Below are 20607 nucleotides of genomic sequence, written 5' to 3' on the forward strand. Positions count from 1 at the left end.
CCAGAGAGAACCAATGTTGGTAACCATTTGGTTCATCATCCCAGATCCTCTTAAAATATATATTCAAATATATGCTTACACAGTTTTAAAATTTTGGCTCATAGATATCATTTTTTAATCTGCTTTTCTTGGTTGAATAATATATCATGGATGTGTTTTCGTGTCTAGAAATACATGGAATTTTAATTACTTTCATGAGATCCTTTGGATACTGTGATTTTTTCCCTTTGCAGAACATAGTTGAAAAAACCTTTTATAGTTAGATATCTGACAAACACTTTCTGGTGATGAAAACTACCTGGGGGAGAAGAGCATAAATCTAACCAACAGATGTAAAGGGTCTACTACTTGGGGATGAATATTTTTGACCTGGAGACTTGAAAAAACAGCCATTAAAATATGAGTATGTGCATTTCTATTCTTTCTCTTGCTATAGCCTTGGCCCCTGCCATTTGGAGTATGGTTTCAATAAAGAGGAATCTACTTTGCTTTTTATGTAGATCAGAAGAGAATTATCTCTTTTACAATTTTTAATTTAAAATTAGTCAGCTGTAGGGCCGGCCCCGTGGCTTAGCGGTTAAGTGCGCGCGCTCCACTGCTGGCGGCCAGGGTTCGGATCCCGGGCGCGCACCGACACACTGCTTCTCCGGCCATGCTGAGGCCGCATCCCACATACAGCAACTAGAAGGATGTGCAGCTATGACATGCAACTATCTGCTGGGGCTTTGGGGAAAAATAAATAAATAAAAATTATTAAAAAATAAAAATAAATAAATAAATAAATAAAATTAGTCAGCTGTTGGGGCCAGCCCGGTGGCGTAGTAGTTAAGTTTGAGCGCTCTGCTTCAGCGGCCTGGGGTTTGCAGGTTTGGATCCCGGGCACAGACCTACACACTGCCATCAAGCCATGCTGTGGCAGGCGTCCTGGGTATGAGGTGGAGGAAGATGGGTACAGATGTTAGCCCAGGGCCAATCTTCCTCACCAAAAAAAAAAAAAATTTAGTCAGCTGTTCTCAATAAAATTACACATGGGCAAAGTAAATCTCAAAAATTATATCTTATGCTAAATATTCTCTCTAGGTTGTATTTCATTTTAGTCTATACTATATCAGTTAAGACCATGCACTTAAAAAACATGAGTCAAAAAGTAGAAATGGAGTGTAGATCTAGAGGACTCTTTTAAGATGTCTTGTGGTTCAAGAAAGGCAAGAATGTCAGATTCTAAGGAGGCGAGGGCTGAAAGTAGATGTTCTGTGATGGGTAAGGAAGGAAGTTGAAGATTTTGAGCATATTTGTAGACCCAGAGACAAAATGACAACTGAGGGGAGACTGAAGACTTCATGTGCGAATTTGACCTACTTCTAACAAACCAATTTGAAGTGGCTCAACAATACAAAAAAACAACAAAAAAAATGTTTTAATGCAAAAGACCTGCAGCTATAAAACAAGTCAGATGAAATAAAGTTAAGGACAAATGTGCTTTTTTTGACCCTCAAATATTTCTCTGTGTTCTCCCCAGGCAGGTAGCTGGGGTCAGTGAGCAGGAGGTTTACAGCCAAGCCCTGGGGCTCTGGAAATAGACATGGCGGCATGGCCGTCTCAAGAGGCACCTCGGAGGAAAATCTCCTGAATGCTGCTTTGTGTTTTCTGGGTTTCCTGCAGAGTTTGCCAAGAGTGCCTGCAGTAAAATCTGTGAGAAGGATGGCAGGACCAATTTTTATAAGCAGTATTGATTTTTAAAAATTGTTTATTTTGAAATAACTGTTAGATTCACAAGCAATTGCAAAAGTCGTGCAGAGAAGTCCTGTATATTCTTCCTCCTTTTTCTCCCAGTGGTTACATCTTATATAATTACACTACAATTTCAAAACCAGGAATCTGACGTTGGAAGAGTGTGTGTATAGTTCTATGCCATTTTACGACATCTGTAGACTCATGTCACTACCACCATCATCAAGTTACAAAACTACCCCATCACCACAAAGATCTCCCTGGTTACAACCCCTTTATAGTCCTCTCATTCCTAACCCCTGGCAACCACTAATCTGTTTCCCATCTTTATAATTTCATCATTTCAAGAGTGTTATATAAATGGAATTATATGGTATGTGATCTTTTGAGATTGGTTTTTTCACTCAATGCCCTTGAGACCCATCCAAGTTGTTGGGTATGTTAATAGTTCATTCTGTTTTATTGCTGAGCAGTGTTTAATGGTAAGGATGTACCACCGTTTATTTAGCCATTCATCTAGTGAGGGACATTTTGGTTGTTTCGTTTTTGGCCACTACAAATAAGGCTGCTACGAAAAATCACATGCAGGTTTTTGTGTAAGTTTTCATATTTCTGGGATTAAATGCCCAGGAGTGCAACTGTGGGTTGCATGGTAAATGCATGTTTAGTATTAACTTTTAAAGATTAAATAAATGTTTCATTTTCAAAAGTAACAATCTTCCATTAGAGATTATTTATCTGGTGAGTCAACTGGGCCTGGGGTCAGGTGGTGTGGGGGAGAAAAAGCATTGATTACCAAATAAATCGTTCTAAATCTAAGAGCGGGCATTGTGTTTATGGGCCTTATTATAACACACAGGCACCATAATCTACACAAGTATACCTGTCCATACCAGGAGGTACTCAGGTTGAGTATGGGAAGTTCCATTTCTATCCCTGTAATGGTAGTGGGGTGGTAAGCATGAAGAAATCAGGGCTAGATCACTCATAAACCAACATATTGGAAAAATTCAGACAATTCCTTCAGGGCCAAAATTTTTAGATAATAAAACATGACCTGTGAGTTTAGACACATGGCTGCAGACGGGAGGCAAAATTAAGTGATCAATGGATGTTGGTCCCTTCTCTCCAAAAGTAATGGTTATTCAGAAATATAGTACTGAATAAATATCGGGGATAGTAATTCCATTCCTTCTATTTGAGGACATATGTCCTCAAATAGGACATAACGGAGCATGGCAAGAAGGCAGCCCTGAAGCTTCCTCAGGAACCATCCAGAAGGAGGAGACCCAAGACTGGGAGGACTCAGGCGGGGTCTCCAGAACTGTCTGCCACCCTCTGCAATGTACAACAGAACTAAATCATTTTCCTGCCTCACTATCATAATATCATAATATGGGGGTAACACCCTCGAAGTATATATTGCCTTCCTCGCTCAGAGTTGCCCGAGAATGAATTCTAACCCTTTCAGAACCCACAACCCCTGCCCAAGGCTAGTGAAATACCACAAACATTTCACAGTATGAAAATGATGGGCCTTACCTGGAAGGAACAGAGGAACCAGGCATGATTTATCTAAACCCACAGATACCCTGAAGTTGGTTATCATTCCATCCTTATCACCCTGAAGTTGGTTATCATTCCATCCTTATCTCCCATCTCTCCCTCAGACTCCAAATATTTTCTCTTTACAAGGAAAGATAAGAAATACATTGGTTGTGAGCTCATGTCAACTGAGGAACAATGGAAGATTTTGAGACACAATGGAGAAACTAAAAAGACCATGAAAAATCAGTAAGAAAAACAACCCCACTAAAACCACAGTGGAAAAGGTAGATAAAGTATATGACCAGATCATTCACCAAAAGCGTAATACAAGTATCTGCTAAACATAAGAAAAATATTCAGCTTCATTAGAGATAAAAGAAACACAAAATTAAAATAAGATGTTTTCATTCTGGTGTTAAATTGGCAGATTACTTTTTAAAAGATAATACTTCACTAATGGATGACAAAATTAGCAGATGAAAATATGCAGAGAAAAAAGATATTTATAATGCCTCAGAATAATGGTCTACAACATATTTATTAATTATAAAGAGAAAAACATTTAGCTACAAGAAACCACTTAAACACTTTTAAAGGTGTTTAAAGTTAAAATCGCTGGTAATGGAATAAATCAACATTTTTTGCCTCCTGATATGATGTACTAAGAAGGACACAATATCTTGCCTGTGGTACTCCTGCCCAAAATATAGAAACTGCACGTAATCATGAGGAAACATCATATAACTCTGAATTGAGGGATATTAAACAAAATAACTGGCCTGGACTCTTCAAGAGTCAAGGTCAGGAAAGGCAAGGAAAGATTGAAAAACTTCCAGGGTGGACTAAAGAGACATATCAAGTAAACGCAATTTATGCTTCTGCGTTAGATCCTGGAACAGCCAAAGGCCATTAGCAGAGCAATTCGTGAAAACTGAATAAGGTCCATAGATTACATGCTATTTCCTTGATAACTGCACTGTGGTTACATGTGATGCTAACACTAGGAGAACATCGGTCCAGAGTACCTAGGAGTTTTTTGCACTATTTTTGCAAATTTTCAAAATCTGAAATTATTTCAAAATGAAAAATCAAAAATTTTAAAGATAATACTTGATGCTCTCCTTTATTCCTAAGAACCCAAATGTCCATTAATAGTAGAATGGATAAATAAATTGTTGTATATTCACGCAATGGATGCTACATGGCATGAAAAATGAAAACATTACAGCTGCACATCCTATATGATTCCATTTACGTGAAGTTCAAGAAAAGGCGAAACTAAGTTGGGGCCAGCCCGGCGGCATAGCGGTTAAGTTCGGCATGCTGTGCTTTGGCGGCCTGGGTCCGTGGGTTCAGATCCTGGGCACAGACCTACACTGCTCATCAAGCCATGCTGTGGCAGCGACCCACATACAAAATAGAAGAAGATGGGCACAGATCTTAGCTCAGGGCCAATCTTCCTCAAGCAAAAAGAGGAAGACTGGCAACAGGTGTTAGCTCAGGGCCAATCTTCCTCACCAAAAAAAAAAAAAAAGTGAAACTAAGTTATGGTGACGGAGGGAGACAGTGGTTTCCTGGGAGTAAGAGGTGTATTGAATGGCAGGAGCCTGAGGGAACCTTCTGAGGTTCTGGAATTGTTCTATATCTCATCTGGGCAGTAACTATAGGGATGTTGATATATGGTCAAATCTATCAAGTTGTATATTTAAGATCTGTGCACTTACTATACCAAAGTTATAATAAATAAAAAGAAAAAGGAAACAAATAACAAGAAGATAATACTAAATGCTGACAATGGGCTAGCAGTCTTGGATTATTATTTGGAGCAACAACTGAGATACATTTTCCAAAAGGCAATTTGTCAATAAGTGTGAAGAGCCCTGAAATAAGCTTCTTTTGCAGTTCTCTGGAAATAATTCAATACTTAGACTCAAGTTGAAATACAAAGACAAACATTGAAACAATCTAAATACATAGTTCAGGAAACAGTTAAAAATTTTAAGTTACAAGCATATGAGAAATCATAACAACCATTAAAATCATATAATTAAAGAATATTCAAAGATGTGGGGAAATGCTCATGATATGAGTGAAAAAAGCTAATTCCAATATTATATGCACATAGCGTGTTCATAACTTAAATATTCTATATTTGCATAGAAATAAAAGGAAGCGGGCCGGCCCCGTGGCTTAGCGGTTAAGTGCTCGAGGTCCGCTGCTGGCGGCCCGGGTTCGGATTCCGGGTGCGCACCAACACACCGCTTCTCCAGCCATGCTGAGGCCGAGTCCCACATACAGCAACTAGAAGGATGTGCAGCTATGACATGCAACTATCTACCGGGGCTTCGGGGGAAAAAATAAATAAATAAAAATTTAAAAAATTAAACAAAAAAAGAAAGAAAAGGAAGCAATACTCTAAAACATTAATGTTTTTCTCTAGGTTGCAAAATGATGACAGGATTTTTGCTTTCTTCTTTATACTTTTTGGTGTCTTCCACTATTTCTAACATAAACATGTATTACTTTAATCGTTGAAAATGATAAAACTGAATTTCAAAATATTTGATAACTTCTTAGCTGAAAATCATCAAAAGATCAAAACTCAGAAAGAAGAAAAAAAAAAAACCAACCAACTTCTAACACAGCTCCCTTCACTTGTCATGCTTTTAACAAAATCTTTGATGTTCTAGTTCAGGGCCACCTTTTACGTCACCTTTCATGGGAGGACAATTTATTTTTAACTACAAAAAAAATGTTTGCCTAAGCCCTTTCTCTACCAATTAAGTCCCCGTGTCTCAGCTCCCAACATTTTATCCCCAGGAGCCTTATTCACCATCATCCCCTCTTCCTCCTACCCATAGGAGTTCCTGCTTTGATAGGCTGTTTCCCATAAAATTCTATGGGAACAAAGTTTTTGCTGCTTGGAAAAATCAACACATACCCTGAGATGAAAGATAGGGCATTTCTCCTGCAGGCAAGATTACCAAATAAACAGCATTAACAAAAGCAAGAATGAATCTGGTGTTTTGTTTTGTTTTATTAAATAAAGGGGTATCAAACTGCCAGTGAGCATTTAGGGGGCTGGAGGTAATATTCAAAATAGTTTCAGCCAACCCTGATGGCCTAGTAGTTAAAGTTCATTGCGTTCCGCTTCAGCAGCCGGGGTTTGGTTCCTGGGCGTGGGACCACACCACCCGTCTATCATTTGCCATGCTATGGCAGCGGCTCACACAGAAGAACTAGAAGGACCTACAACTAGAATATACAACTATGTCCTGGGGCTTTGGGGAGGAAAAAAAAAAGAGAGAGAGAGGAGGATTGGCAATAGATGTTAGCTCAGGGCAAGTCTTTCCCAGCAAAAAAATAAAATAAATAAAATAAAACAAAATAAAATGGTTATGTCTTCTTGGTGAACTGACTCTTTAAAGAAAAATAGTTCAAGGACAACATTACTCCCCTTTCCAAAATTCCCAAGCCTCCCCTAAAAGATCTCAGGTGGTTAACTCCTTCCCCTTCCATCCACCCTGGCCCACCTCGAAGGATTTTTTCCTTGTTTTTAAAACATTTTGCCGATTGGTCCATACTGTGTGTGAGACAAGAATGAGGGGAGAGAAATGTGAATCACAGTCTTGACTGGATTTTTCAATATCTGATTTTCTTAATATGTGGAATGTCCCTTACCAGGCAAGCAGAATAATAAAGCCTCCAATTTCAGCATTTTCATAGATTCCTAACACAGATAGGAGCGCTCTAAATGTGTTGCCAGGGAACCGTGACAGTATTTTCTGCCAGGAAAATTGTGTGCCAAATAAAATGCAAGAATGCCTCTGCTCAAGACATAATTATTATGAGGACAACAGAGGATTTAATCATTAACAAAAACCGTAACAGCAGAACTGAAAGTGCTTTTTTAAAATTTAAAAGTTCTGACATCATAATTATAAGTCAAGAAAGTTAAAATTAGACTAGGCTTGCTGTCAACAGTCTTTCTAAAACAGTAATTTAATCACATTTTTAAGTTGACAGGTGTTTCACCATCACCAGCTTTTAGTGATACCTAAACTCCCTTCGTGGTGTCCAATAGAAGAGAGCAAACCAATAAAAAAAGTTATTCATTAATCAAAACCCTTCATCAGTTTCCTGGATAAAAAGGGAGGAGCCAACACTGAAAAAAACATTCAGCTAAAAGAACTCACAGCCAGCTAATGTGGTCAGAGATAAAATGAGCCCAGTAGTGACGGGAGAGAGCAGATGATCACATTTCTGCCAAGAAAGAAAAGGGTGAGTTTAGCACACTGTTCATGCTTCATTCAACAGGTAGTGTCAAGTACCTGCCATGTCCCAGGCACATGTGAGGCCCTGGGGATGAATGGGGGAGTAGGAGGGATCTGGCCCCTGCTCCCTATTGTCCCCATCCCTGCCCCCACCAGTCTATCACCATTCACAACTAAACAAAAATGACAGAACTAATGATCTGATTGCAATTATGTGCAAGTGTTCAAAGCAGTAGGGACCCGCACATTTTGGTTGCAAGGGAAGACCCACAAAGGTTCCCTTCAGCTAGAGGAGTTGTTCCCTGGTTCCTCAGGAAGTAAGGAAACAGTGCCAGCAGCCACACAGCCAGTCCCCTTTCCTGAGGCCCTCCCCACTGAGCCGTTCTATCCTGAAAGTCAACAGTTCCTCAGAAGGAGCGGCTACCATACTCAAGACCTATCTTCTTTCTCCACTTGGAGTTTTTCCTTCTGCTTTTACCAACACTGCGTAATTTTTCTCTTCTCTCCACCATGGGCTTCTGCTTTTCTACTGTTTCCTCTGACTCGAGGCTTCTGTGTATGGCCTCCTCTCTCTCTCTTGTTTTTTTTTTTTTTGTGAGGAAGATCAGCCCTGAGCTAATCCATTAACATCCATGCTAATCCTCCTCTTTTTGCTGAGGAAGACTGGCTCTGAGCTAACATCCACTGCCAATCCTCCTCCTTTTATTCCCCAAAGCCCCAGTAGATAGTTGTAGGTCATAGTTGCACATCCTTCTAGTTGCTGCATGTGGGACGCGGCCTCAGCATGGCGGGAGAAGCGGTGCATCTGTGCGCGCCTGGGATCCGAACCCGGGCGCCAGTAGCGGAGCGCGCGCACTTAACCACTAAGCCCCGGGGCCGGCCCCTCCTCTTTCTCTTTGAAGTTCATCAGCACTCTACCATTTATGTCCCTATGTCCAGATCTTACATTCAGACTCCCTAAGCGAGCAATCTGATTGGCTCCGCTAGTTATTGCTCAATATGCAGTAACCCAATTAGGTGAAGTTCTCTTGCCAGGCCATTTCATAAGATGCTGACCAGCCTATAGAAGGCCGCCTTTGACTCAGGAGTTGATCCCCAATCCAATCAGCTGGTAGCCCTAAGGATGGGGTCCCATGATTCAAAACATAGCAGCCTATAATCATTTGTGGTCTGTTTCCTCCTAAGGCGTTTGTGGGTGAGGGAGACATTCAAGTATCACCAAGAACCCAAAACAGATATGAAGGCTTGATTTCATGTCAGTCTCATATTCACTGCTGTTTGAATCTCTCATCCCCATTTCTTAAATGCTTCAGCACCAGGCTCCCTCAGTACCCCACACAGGCATCGCCATTCAATCCCACGCTCTTTCCCATTACACACAGTGACTCCGGGAGAACCTTTCTTATCACAGTGTTCAGTTGCCAATTCTGATTTGGCACGTGGGATAAAACTGATTTGCCATGCCCCTGTCTGTCCAAATTCTGCAGGAAGCCACATTAAGGCTTCAGCCTAAAACTCTGGCTCTAGCCCAAAACTTCAGCCAGTATAACCACACCTTCCAGGTCCAGTCTGCACCTTTCTCCAGGGTAACCTTTATGGACTGCATCAGCCAGGTTCCCCAGCTCCCTGGCTTCTGACTGAATTTGGCCAAAGAGAAGCACTGGCAGGATAGGAGAGGGCATATGAAGAGGGAGTTTGAGATGTATTTCCCCCATTCCTTACCTCGAGGAGGCTATGTTTCTCTGCGAACCGCCTCAGCTCCTGTCAGGGCCTCCCTGACAGTGAAGCTCTTGCTGGGTCTGGGGTTACCAGGACCCTCTCGTCTTCTCCTGCGTTTTAGGCTGAAGCTGTCTGCTCCAAATTGCTTCATCCTCCCACGTTGGTTTTTTCTAACCCTGCCTACACCTTTGTAAATAATCCCATCTTTGAACTGCCTTCAATTTTGAACTGCCATCTCCTTTTTAAAAATTTTTAAATAGACTGTATTTTTTAGAATAGTTTTTAGTTTACAGAATAATTTAGAACACAGTACAGAGTTCCCATATACTCCACATCCTTCCCATATACTCTGCAGCCAGTTTCCCCTATCATTAACATCTTATATGATTAGTATGATACATTTGTTACACTACTGATGCATTATTATTAATTAAGCCCATACTTTATTCAGACTTCCTTAGTTTTTACCTAACCTCCTTTCCTCTGTTCCAGGGTCTCACCCAGGACACCACAATTACATTTAAAGATTTTTTATTTATTTTATTTTTTCCCCCCAAAGCCCCAGTGGATAGTTGTGTGTCGTAGCTGCACATCCTTCTAGTTGCTGTATGTGGGACTCGGCCTCAGGATGAACGGAGAAGTGGTGCCTCGATGCGCACCCGGGATCTGAACCCGGGCCGCCAGCATCGCAGCGCGCGCACTTAACCACCAAGCCACAGGGCCGGCCCCACAATTACATTTAATCATCACACCTCCTTAGGCTCCTCTTGGCTGTGACAGTTTCTCAGACTTTGTTTGTTATTGATGACCTTGACAGTTTTGAAGAGTACAGGTTAGGTATTTTGTAGAATGTCCCTCAATGGGGATTCAGTTGCTGCCTTTCTCATGATTTGACTGAGGGAATGGGTTTGAGGGAAGAAGACCATAGAGGTGAAGTGCCATATTCAACATATATCAAGAGTATAGAATTTCAGGGCCGGCCCCGTAGCTTAGCGGTTAAGTGCGCGCCCTCCACTACTGGCGGCCCGGGTTCGGATCCGGGTGCGCACCAAGGCACCGCTTCTCCAGCCATGCTGAGGCTGTGTCCCACATACAGCAACTAGAAGGAGGTGCAACTATGACATACAACTATCTACTGGGGCCTTGGGGGAAAAAAAGAGGAGGATTGGCAATAGATGTTAGCTCAGAGCCAATCTTCCTCAGCAAAAAGAGGAGGATTACCACGGATGTTAGCTCAGGGCTGATCTTCCTCACAAAAAAAAAAAAGAGTATATAATTTCAATGTGCATGAAGAGCACATACGGTGACATGGCTTATCACTGTTGATGTTGACCTTGACCAGCTGGCTGAGGAAGCACCTGTCAGGCTTTCTTTGTTTTGTTTTGTGAGGAAGATCGGCCCTGAGCTAACATTTGCCAATCCTCCTCTTTTTGCTGAGGAAGACTGGCCCTGGGCTAACATCCGTACCCATCTTCCTCTATTTTATATGGGACACCACCACAGCATGGCCTGACAAGTGGCGCATTGGTGCGCGCCCGGGATCCGAACCGGTGAACCCTTGGCCGCCGCAGCACAGTGCACGCACTTAACCGCTTGCGCCACCGGGCAGGCCCCCATCTGTCAGGTTTTTACACTGTAAAATTACTCTTTTTTTTCTCCCTCTTTCCATTGTATTCTTTTTTTTTTTGCAGGGAGAGATTCGCCCTGAGCTAACATTTGCTGCCAATCTTCCTCTTTTTTTTTTCCCCCTCCCCAAAGCCCCAGTGCATGGTTGTATATCCTAGCTTTAAGTCCTTCTAGCTCTTCTACGTGAGCTGCCACCACAGCATGGCAGCTGACGAGTGGTGTGGCTCTGCGGACCCGAACCCAGGCTGTTGAGTGGTGAGAGCATTGAATTATTTTTTTATTTTTATTTATTTATTTTTTTTCCCCCAAAGCCCCAGTAGATAGTTGTATGTCATAGCTGCACATCCTTCTAGTTGCTGTATGTGGGACGCGGCCTCAGCATGGCCGGAGAAGCGGTGTGTCGGTGCGCGCCCGGGATCCGAACCCTGGCCGCCAGTAGCGGAGCGCGCGCACTTAACCGCTAAGCCACGGGGCCGGCCCAGAGAGCATTGAATTTTAACCAGTAGGCCATCAGGGCTGGCTCTCCATTGTATTCTTTAGAAGGAAGTCAGTGTGTGCAGCCCACACTTAAGGAGGGGGAAGTTATGCTTCCCTTCCCTGAAGGTGGAGTACAGCCTATGATCCCTTTTTTTTAATTGAGGTAAAATTTCCCATTTCAACCATTTTTAACGGTTTCAATTACCCTTTTTCAGTATGCCCTCTATTTCCTGCTGGGACTCTTACTATACCCAAGCTGAACTTGTCACTTATTCACCAAAAATGACAATGTGTCTTTATGTTTTATCAGAGACAAAGAACAGAGAGTCTCACATTTTGATCTATTTGACTGCTACTGCTCTTTAAGCCCGGACTCTAGACTTCATGGGCTCCCCTAGGGGTGGTGAGTTACTCCTATTTTCTCCCTGGTATTTATCCTTCTATTCTAGTTTTTTTTTGCATTGCGCCATTTTCTTTGTGGTTTTCACAGAGCAGGAACTAAATCTTATTTATCTTTAAGTCTGAGGACTGTCCCAGAAACACAGTAGCTGATCAATAAATGTTGGTTGGAAACAAAGGAAGCAAAGATGAGCTAGAAGCACAAGTGGCCTATTTTCTCCAGAGATTAAACAGAGTGTTAATACCTAATATTAGTGAGGGGGTGGGAAAACCTGCACTCAGTTACAGATCTTAGTACAGCCTTTCTGCGGGGCAACTTGGTAATCCTTATTAAAAGCCATAATATATGCATATTTCTACCCAGCAATTCCAAGTCTGGGAATTTAAATTAAGAAGACAATCAAAGATTGACGTCAGTCTTGGAGATGATTTTTCAGATTTGACATCAAAAACAAAAGCAACAAAAGCAAAAATAAACAAGTGGGACTACATCAAACTAAAAAGCTTCCGCACAGCAAAGGAAACCATCGACAAAATGAAAAGGCAACCTACTGAATGGGAGCAAATATTTGCAAGTCATATATCTGATAAAGGGTTAATATCCAAAATATATAAAGAACTGATACAACTCAATAGCAAAAAATAAATAAAATGAAATCCAATTAAAAAATGGGCAGATGATCTAAATAGACATTCTTCCAAAGAAGACATACAGATTGCTAACACGTACATGAAAAGGTGTTTAATATCACTAATTATCAGGGAGATGCAAATCAAAACCACCATGAGATATCTCCTCACACCTGTTAGAATGGCTGTTATCAAAAAGACAAGAAATAACAAGTGTCGGAGAGGATGTGGAGAAAAGGGAACCCTCATACGCTGCTGGTGGGAATGTAAATTGGTGCAGCCACTATAGAAAACAGCATAGAAGTTCTTCAAAAAATGAAGAACAGAACTACCATATGAGCCAGGAATTCCACCTCTGGGTGTTTATTTGAAGAAAATGAAAACACTAACTCGAAAAGATGCACCCCTATGTTCACTTCCGCACTATTTACAAGAGCCAAGACATGGAAGCCACCTAAGTGTCCATCGTGGATGAATGGATAAAGAAGATGTGCTATTTATATACAATAGAATATTATTCAGCCATGAAAAAGAAGGAAATCTTGCCATTTGTGACAACATGAATAGATCTTGAGGGCATTATGCTAAGTGAAATAAGTCAGACAGAGACAGACAAATACTGTATGATCTCACTTACATGTGGAATAAAAAAAAATAAAATGGGGCCGGCCCCAGTGGCCTAGTGGTTAAGTTCAGTGCACTCCACTTCAGTGGCCCAGGTTCAGTTCCCAGCTGAAGACCTAAACCAATTGTCAGTGGCCATGCGGTTGTGGCAGCCCACATACAAATTAGAGGAAGATTGGCAACAGATGTTAGCTCAGGGCGACTCTTCCTCAGCGGGAAAAAAAAAAAAAAAAATGGGGGCTGGTCTGGTAGCCTAGTGGTTAAGTTCACATGCTGAACTTCAATGGCCTGGGGTTTGTGGGTTCGGATCCGTGGCACGGACCTACACACCGCTCACCAAGCCATGCTATGGTGGTGTCCCACATACAAAATAGAGGAGGATTGACACGGATGTTAGTTCAGGGCCAATCTTCCTCACCAAAAAAAAAAGAACTCATAGATACAGAGAGCAGATTGGTGGTTGTCAGAGGCAGGGGATGGGGGGTGGGCAAAAGGGGTGAAGGGGGTCAAAAGATACAAACTTCAAGTTATAAAATACATGAGTCCTGGGGATGTAATGTACATGATGACTATAGTTAATAATACTGTATTATATATTCTCAAGTTGCTAGGTCTTAAAAGTTCTCATCACAAGAAAAAAAATTGTAACTATATGTGGTGATGGATGTTAACCAGACTTACTATGGTAATCATTTTACACTATACACAAATATTGAATTATTATGTTGTACACCTGAAACTAATATCTTATATGTCAATTATACCTCACTAAAAAAGACAATCAAGGGGCCAGCCTGGTGGCGTAGCTCATGTGCTCTGCTTCAGCAGCCCAGGGTTCACAGGTTTGGATCCCGGCCGGGGACCTAGGCACCACTTATCAAGCCATGCTGTGGCAGGCGTCCCACCTATAAAGTGGAGGAAGATGGGCACGGATGTTAGCCCAGGGCCAATCTTCCTCCGCAAAAAGAGGAAGATTGGCAACAGATGTCAGCTCAGGGCTAACCTTCCTCACCAAAAAAAAAAAAAAAAAAACAGACAATCAAGATACGTGGAAAGATACTTGTACAAAGATGTTATTTTTAATGCAAAAAGTGGAAATAACCTGATAGCCCAGTAATAGGCCAACTAAATTATAGTATATACACACTATGGAGTAATAGATAGCCATTAAAAATCAGGTTGAACATTTACTGAGTGATTATCTTTGGGCAGTGGTATAATGGGCACGGATTTAACTTTTTCTTTGTATTTTTCCAAGTTTTCTCGTCTGAACAATATCTGTAACTAGAAAAAAAAAGATCAAATGTACCTTTTCAAAGCGGCTAATTTTATCATTTCAAACCTGAACATCCATCTAAAGATAATGAAAACTTGAAGTTTGACCTGTTGGCCAGGTTAGTTATAATCAAGCCAAATGTCACAGCTGCCATGACCACTGCCTCCAGCCATCACTACCCGCATCTTGAACACAGGAAGGGTGGTGGGTCCCAGGAGAAGAGAATTCAGAGCTTCCCCCTTCTGTGTGCCAGCTTCTCTGGGCCCCACTTCCGACCTGGCTTTTCTGTTTGTTTCATTTTTAAAGCTCCTCTAACTGACTATAATGTCCAGTCACAGTTGGAAACTCATGGTTCTATTCCACTCTGCTCACTTTGCAGTCGAGACAACTGAGGCCTAGAGAAGTTCACAATGACACAGAGGCAGAGTCAGGTCCATGTCTCCTGATTCCTATGATGGTTCTTTGCACTTTAGCAAGCCAATAAAATCAAGGGTGGGGTTTTATAGACTGACAGATTTGGAAGGCCCCTAATGTTTCAAGAGAGAAACCAGGAGTGCAAAGACTTCTAAGAAAAACCTGTCTTTCGTGAAACCATAAAACTCCTAGGAGAAAATATAGGCAGTACATTCTTTGATATCGGTCTTAGAAGGATCTTTTTGAATACCATGTCTACTCAGGCAAGGGAAACAAAAGAAAAAATAAACAAGTGGGACTTCATCAGACTAAAAATCTTCTGCAAGGCAAAGGAAACCATGAACAAAATGAAAAGACAATCCACCAACTGGGAGACAATATCTGGAAATCATATATCTGACAAGGGATTAATCTCAAAAATATATAAAGAACTCATACAACTCAACAATGACAAAACAAACAACCTGATAAAAAAACGGGCAGAGGATATGAACAGACATTTTTCCAAAGAAGATATACAGATGGCTAACAGGCACATGAAAAGATGTTCAACATCACTAATCCTCAGGGAAATGCAAACCAAAACTATAATGAGATATCACCTTACACCTGTTAGAATGGCTATACTCACCAAGACAAAAAACGACAAACGTTGGAGAAGATGTGGAGAAAAGGGAACCCTCATATACTACTGGTGGGAATGCAAACTGGTGCAGCCACTATGGAAAACAGTACGGAGATTTCTCAAAAAACTAAAAATAGAAATACCATAAGACCCAACCATTCCACTACTGGGTATTTTTCCAAAGAACTTGAAATCAACAATTCAAAGAGACTTATGCACCTCTATGTTCATTGCAGTATTATTCACAATAGCCAAGATGTGGAAGCGACCCAAGTGCCCATCAACTGATGAATGGATAAAGAAGACGTGGTATATACGTACAATGGAATACTATTCAGCCATAAAAAAGACAAAATTGTCCCATTTGCAACAACATGGATGGATCTTGAGGGTATTATGTTAAGCAAAATAAGCCAGACAGAGAAAGACAAATATCATATGATTTCACTCATATGTGGAAGATAAACAAATACATGGACAAAGAGAACAGACTAGTGGTTACCAGAGGGGAAGGGGTTGGGGGTGGGCATAAGGGGTAAAGGGGCACATATATATGGTAACTGACAAATAATAATGTACAACTGAAATTTCACAATATTCTAAACTATTATGACCTCAATAAAAAAAATAATAACCTGTCTTTGATGCCCTCCCCAACCCAACTTTAGAACTATGTCTGAGCAAATAGTTAGCAAAAAGTATTTCCCGAGCACAGTGCAATTTGGAAAGACTATCTCAGTCTAATTTAATGATGGGGAAAAGCATTGCAAAGTCAAACAATACAACTGAGTTGCAAAGTAAGCAAAGATGATAGAACCAAAATATCATTATATCCTAGGCTGGCTTTACCCCAAAACAAATAAACACAATTCTGACCGGGCCTGGGCCCTCCTAGCTTAGTCCCAGGATCCCCGCCTCTGGCTCTTGGCAAGTGCCAAGAATGCCCTCCGAGGGTTACCCTCGCAAACCAAAAGCAATACCTCCTCTTTCCACCAATCTTCATCCTGCTCCCAACCAGTTCCAACACCTCACACCTTCACAATGAGACAGATAAAGTGAAGCCCTGGAATTCTTCCCTGGAATTTTGCCCAGTAGAAAGAAGTTTAGAGTTGAGAGTCAAAAGATCTGACTGTGTAGATATCTGGGAAATCCCTGTGAAATTTATGACTACTGGGAAACCTCTGAGGTCCAGCCTGACTTGTAAAATGACAGCCTTGTGTAAGCCCAGACCAGCCCTGGTTTGCAAAAGACATAGTTAATCTTGAAGCTAGCAGTGTGTGATGTTATAAGAACGCAGAGGAAGAGCTTACTCAATTATTTCCACACTCATCCTGTTTCAAGGATTAAAATAAATATAGAAAATGTAGGAGGTAAGAAAAATTAATTTGTTGCAATCTAAAGTTACTCAAAGGAAGAAAACAATGTCTCTATTGTTGAAAGGGTCTTAAATCTATGTCCTAGCGCTGCCTGACTTGTAGGCTATGTGGAAAATTTTGATTTTCAATATTTACTCTGCAATTTTAAAAAATCTTAATTGCTTATCTTGAGTTTTAAGCTCTAACTTTTTCCTGATCTCTAGTGAGTGAAGTTGTGTGTTGGATGGGAAGGGGGAAACCATTCGGCTCCTGAATGCCCAGGCTCTTCAAGCAGCAAGAACACACTGCTCTGCAAGAAATCTGTTATCTTGCTTTTACAGGGCAGATTTTATATTGCCATCTGCACTCATTTATTCACAAAATTCACTGAGATTCCACGTGCAAGGCCACAGGAAGAAAATAATGAGCACACTAGACAAGTGTTCTGCATTCTTAGAGCTTCCCATCCACTGGAAGAGACTGGCAATGATCAGATCTGCATACAAAGGGATATTTACACACTGACAAACTCTGTAAGAAGAAACCCAAGAAGCAAAGAAAACCTATAAAAGGGGGAGCAATTCTGGAAGGTGAGCGAAAGTGTCCCTTGAGGAACCGACCTTTGAAACTGAAGGATGAGTGGGGTTATTTAGAGAAAGATGGCCAGGCGGCTCAGGCAGGCCACAGGCTGGACAAAGGCCAGAGGCCAAGGGAAGGACAGCTATTGGAGAGAAATTTTCTCAACTTTTCCCTTAGAGTCCTACGAATTATCCGGGCAAGGTATGCAATCATTTCCTTTGGGAACTCCACCCTCTATCTGCAAAATATTTATCTTTCCAAGTCACTTGAGACCAACCCACCTTTAAAAACATTCATTAACCTCTCATTTATCAAATGCTGTCCTGGGCTTTTTTTTCTTTCAGACACCAACACAGTGATTTCTTATTGTGAATTTTTAGCTCCCCTTTTCTCATGATCTATAGTGAGTGATGTCGCGTGTTGGATAGAAGGGGCTCACTGAATGCCCATTTGGCTCATTAAACGCCCACGCTCTTCAAGCAGCAAGAAGATACCTCTGCAAGACATCTGCTTCTCTTGCTTCCAGAGGGGAAGAGGACCCTTTTCCACAATTTAAAGTTACGTTGCCACGGCTAATGTTTAAAACAGTTTGAAAAGCACTAGTGGAAAAATGCCCTTTGCTTCAGCTTCCTGAATTAGAGAAACAGAATAGAAACTTGAGGAGAGAGCAACAGAACGCAGCCCGTGCATCTACCTATGTGTGTAAACAGTGTGTGCGCACAGCACATGCTGTGCCACATTCCAGACGTGTGACTGGTTCTTATCCCCTCACTCTGCCCCATTTTTAAGACAAGGCGAGAGAAAAGGGTGGGGAGGGGTGTCTCAAACTCATCTAAAAGTTATTAGAATGCCATGTGGGATAGAGAAGGAACAACAAAAGGAAAAAAAAATATTATAGAGGAGGATTTCTCTGGAGTGCAACACACAAATCCCCCCCTACCCTCTCAAAAAAAATAGTATAATTCAATGCCCACAATATTCCATTCCACATGGAAGCCAGGTTCTTCACAATTCCTCAGTTACTAGATCTGGAAATCTACACATAAATAAATGCCACCTTCCTGTCACCAAAACTTCTAGGAAGAAAAAATTGTGGCTTTCCTCACATTCCACAAAAGGAGTTGCAATTGTTAATACATCGCTTCTGTCCTGATTTGCCACACTTTTTACCTCCCCTGGGGGAAAGGGCAGCTTCCGTGGGTGCCCAGGGTACCTCGCTGCTGCAGAAAGCCCTCCCTCCCAGGGGCATCCCTCCGCCCTGGCAGACAGCAGCCCTGGCACGTTAGCATCTGCAGCCTGTCTGGTCCCTCCCGCCTGGAGTCCCTGAGCGCTGCGACTACAACAGCGCTGGCTTCCCCAAAGCCGCAGTGGGTTGTGTAACCACACTCTGACCGCCTAGGGGAGCGTGGTGAGCTGCCCTCCCGACAGCACCTGTTCAAAGTCACTGGTGCCAGTTAATAAAAGACCCCCCAGGCAGGAGGGACCCCAAGACCCTGGGGAAGGGAAAGAGCGAAGCGCTGTTGGGACTTCATCGCTGGCGGTGGGGGTGGGGTTTGTAAATTTCTCCAGGAGCAACATTTAAACCCCACGTTCTGTCCTTAGAGCTGGCGATGCGGGAAGGTCAAGAACACAGTGAGGCCGGCTATACACCCCATCAGAGCGGGGCAGGGAAAGGGGGACGGGGCGGAAACTCGCGAATCCTGGGGGAGTGCTCAGAATTTCTCCCCAGGGAAGCCTCTGGTGGAAATGCCAAGGACATCTCCGCTCCTCTTTCCAATTACGTAACTCTTACACATTTGGGAGAATACACAGGAACATAAATTTAACTACTTATTAAGGTAGAAAGTCTCTAAATAGATTGCCTTTAAACTCTGGGCAGATATGAAGTCTGAATAGACCTAGTGGCCACCTGGCAGCGTTAGAAGGTGGCATCCCGGGGACCGGACTCCCCAGCCCCTCTCCCCTGCAAACACAGCGGCAGGAGCCGGGTCGCCGCCGGAGACGGTGCCCTCTCGGCCAGGCAGGATCGCCGCACGCCTGTCCCCGCGTCGCGGAGTCGCCTGGACCTGCAAGTCCCTGCGGAGCGGGCTGCCCCTCCCCCTCCCCTGGCGAACACCTGGACCGCGGTTACCTGCGGGGCCGCGACCCTCCGCAGCCCATTGGCCGGCTCCCCGCAGCCCTTGCCGGTGGCCGCCGGGAGATGCTCGAGCCCGGGCGCCGCGCAGTTCTCCCCCGGGCCTTCGTCCGGCGCGGGGAGGAGCCCGCAGCGGCGCTGGAAGCGGGCGACGAGCTGGGAATCCTGCAGGCTCCGCAGCAGCTCGGCCATGGTGCGCCCGGGGCCGCGCGCCGCCGCCGCCACGCCGGTGCCCTGGGCTCGCACTGTCCCTCCCGCCGTCACCCTCGCCGGGCTGGGCATTCCGGGCGGAGGCGGAGGGCGGGCGGGGCCCGGGGCGCCAGCCAACAGGTGCGTCGCTCGGGTCCTAGCGCCCGCCCCCTGCGCGCGGGCGCCCAGGTGTCCGCCTCCACTTTGCGCCCAGGTGTCCGCCCTCCTTGCCTTCCCGGTGGGCTTGGGCGGGCTCGGGCTGTCCCCGGCGTCCCGCCCGCTCGGAAGAGGGCGGAGGAGGACAGGTGTCTACATCGCGCCACTCTCCGCACGATCGCGCTCCCACCCCCTCCAGGCTGGCGCGGACGTGCCAGCGAACGGGGAGCGGCCGAGCAGGTGTGGACCTGCGCGCGTCCATCCTGCCATGCGCGGGCTGATCCCGTTTGACCTTCCTTTACCTCTTGAGCCCAAGGGGAAGTCGGATTTCCCCTCCAGCTCCCCGCAACCAGCCCTCTACTCCTGCCTTTCCCCGCTTCCTGCAAGTAGGGTGACCTCCCACTAGGAAAGAGTCCCAACTTCTTTCCAAACTCTGCGTGATGCGACGTCTCCCCCCAAGCTCGAAAAACTTCCTCGACCTTGCTCAAGAACCGAGGGGGTTCAAAGTGGACCCTGAGCCATCCTCCGCCTACCTGCTTCTGCCCTTGTGATTTGGCAACAGGGGACCACTTTTAGACCCGTGGGGAGGAAACGCGACTCTTTCTCGGTTTCCTGCGTTGAGATGGATGATGCTTGCCGCTTCCTCTGGTTTTTTCCGCTCTGTCTGTCTTTACGCAGTGGCACCGGGAAGACGGAACAAGATCGTTTGGGACCTTTAGACCCGAAGAGAACACGGCAAGGACGGGGAGGAGGAGTTGACATCTCTCCGCACCTGCGCCTGCTCTAGAGCTCTCAGCGGGAGAGCAGCAAAGGAAACATCCTATAGATCGGCCTGGGTTTTCCCTCCTCCC

General features: G+C 43.8%; 1 protein-coding gene across 1 annotated transcript in view; it reads right to left on the reverse strand.

Moving 5' to 3' along the window:
- Positions 1-19638, reverse strand: part of SGPP2 (sphingosine-1-phosphate phosphatase 2) — a 126596-nt gene extending 106958 nt beyond the window's left edge. The window contains exon 1 of the mRNA XM_087424767.1: positions 19409-19638. Coding sequence (XP_087280893.1) covers positions 19409-19603 — 195 coding nt within the window. The 5' untranslated portion in view covers positions 19604-19638. The remainder of the gene's footprint in view (positions 1-19408) is intronic.
- Positions 19639-20607: the final 969 nt, after the last annotated feature.

Source organism: Ceratotherium simum, chromosome 37 (genome assembly GCF_057802395.1).
Source record: "Ceratotherium simum simum isolate JZ-2026a chromosome 37, ASM5780239v1, whole genome shotgun sequence".
Taxonomy (NCBI): domain Eukaryota; kingdom Metazoa; phylum Chordata; class Mammalia; order Perissodactyla; family Rhinocerotidae; genus Ceratotherium; species Ceratotherium simum.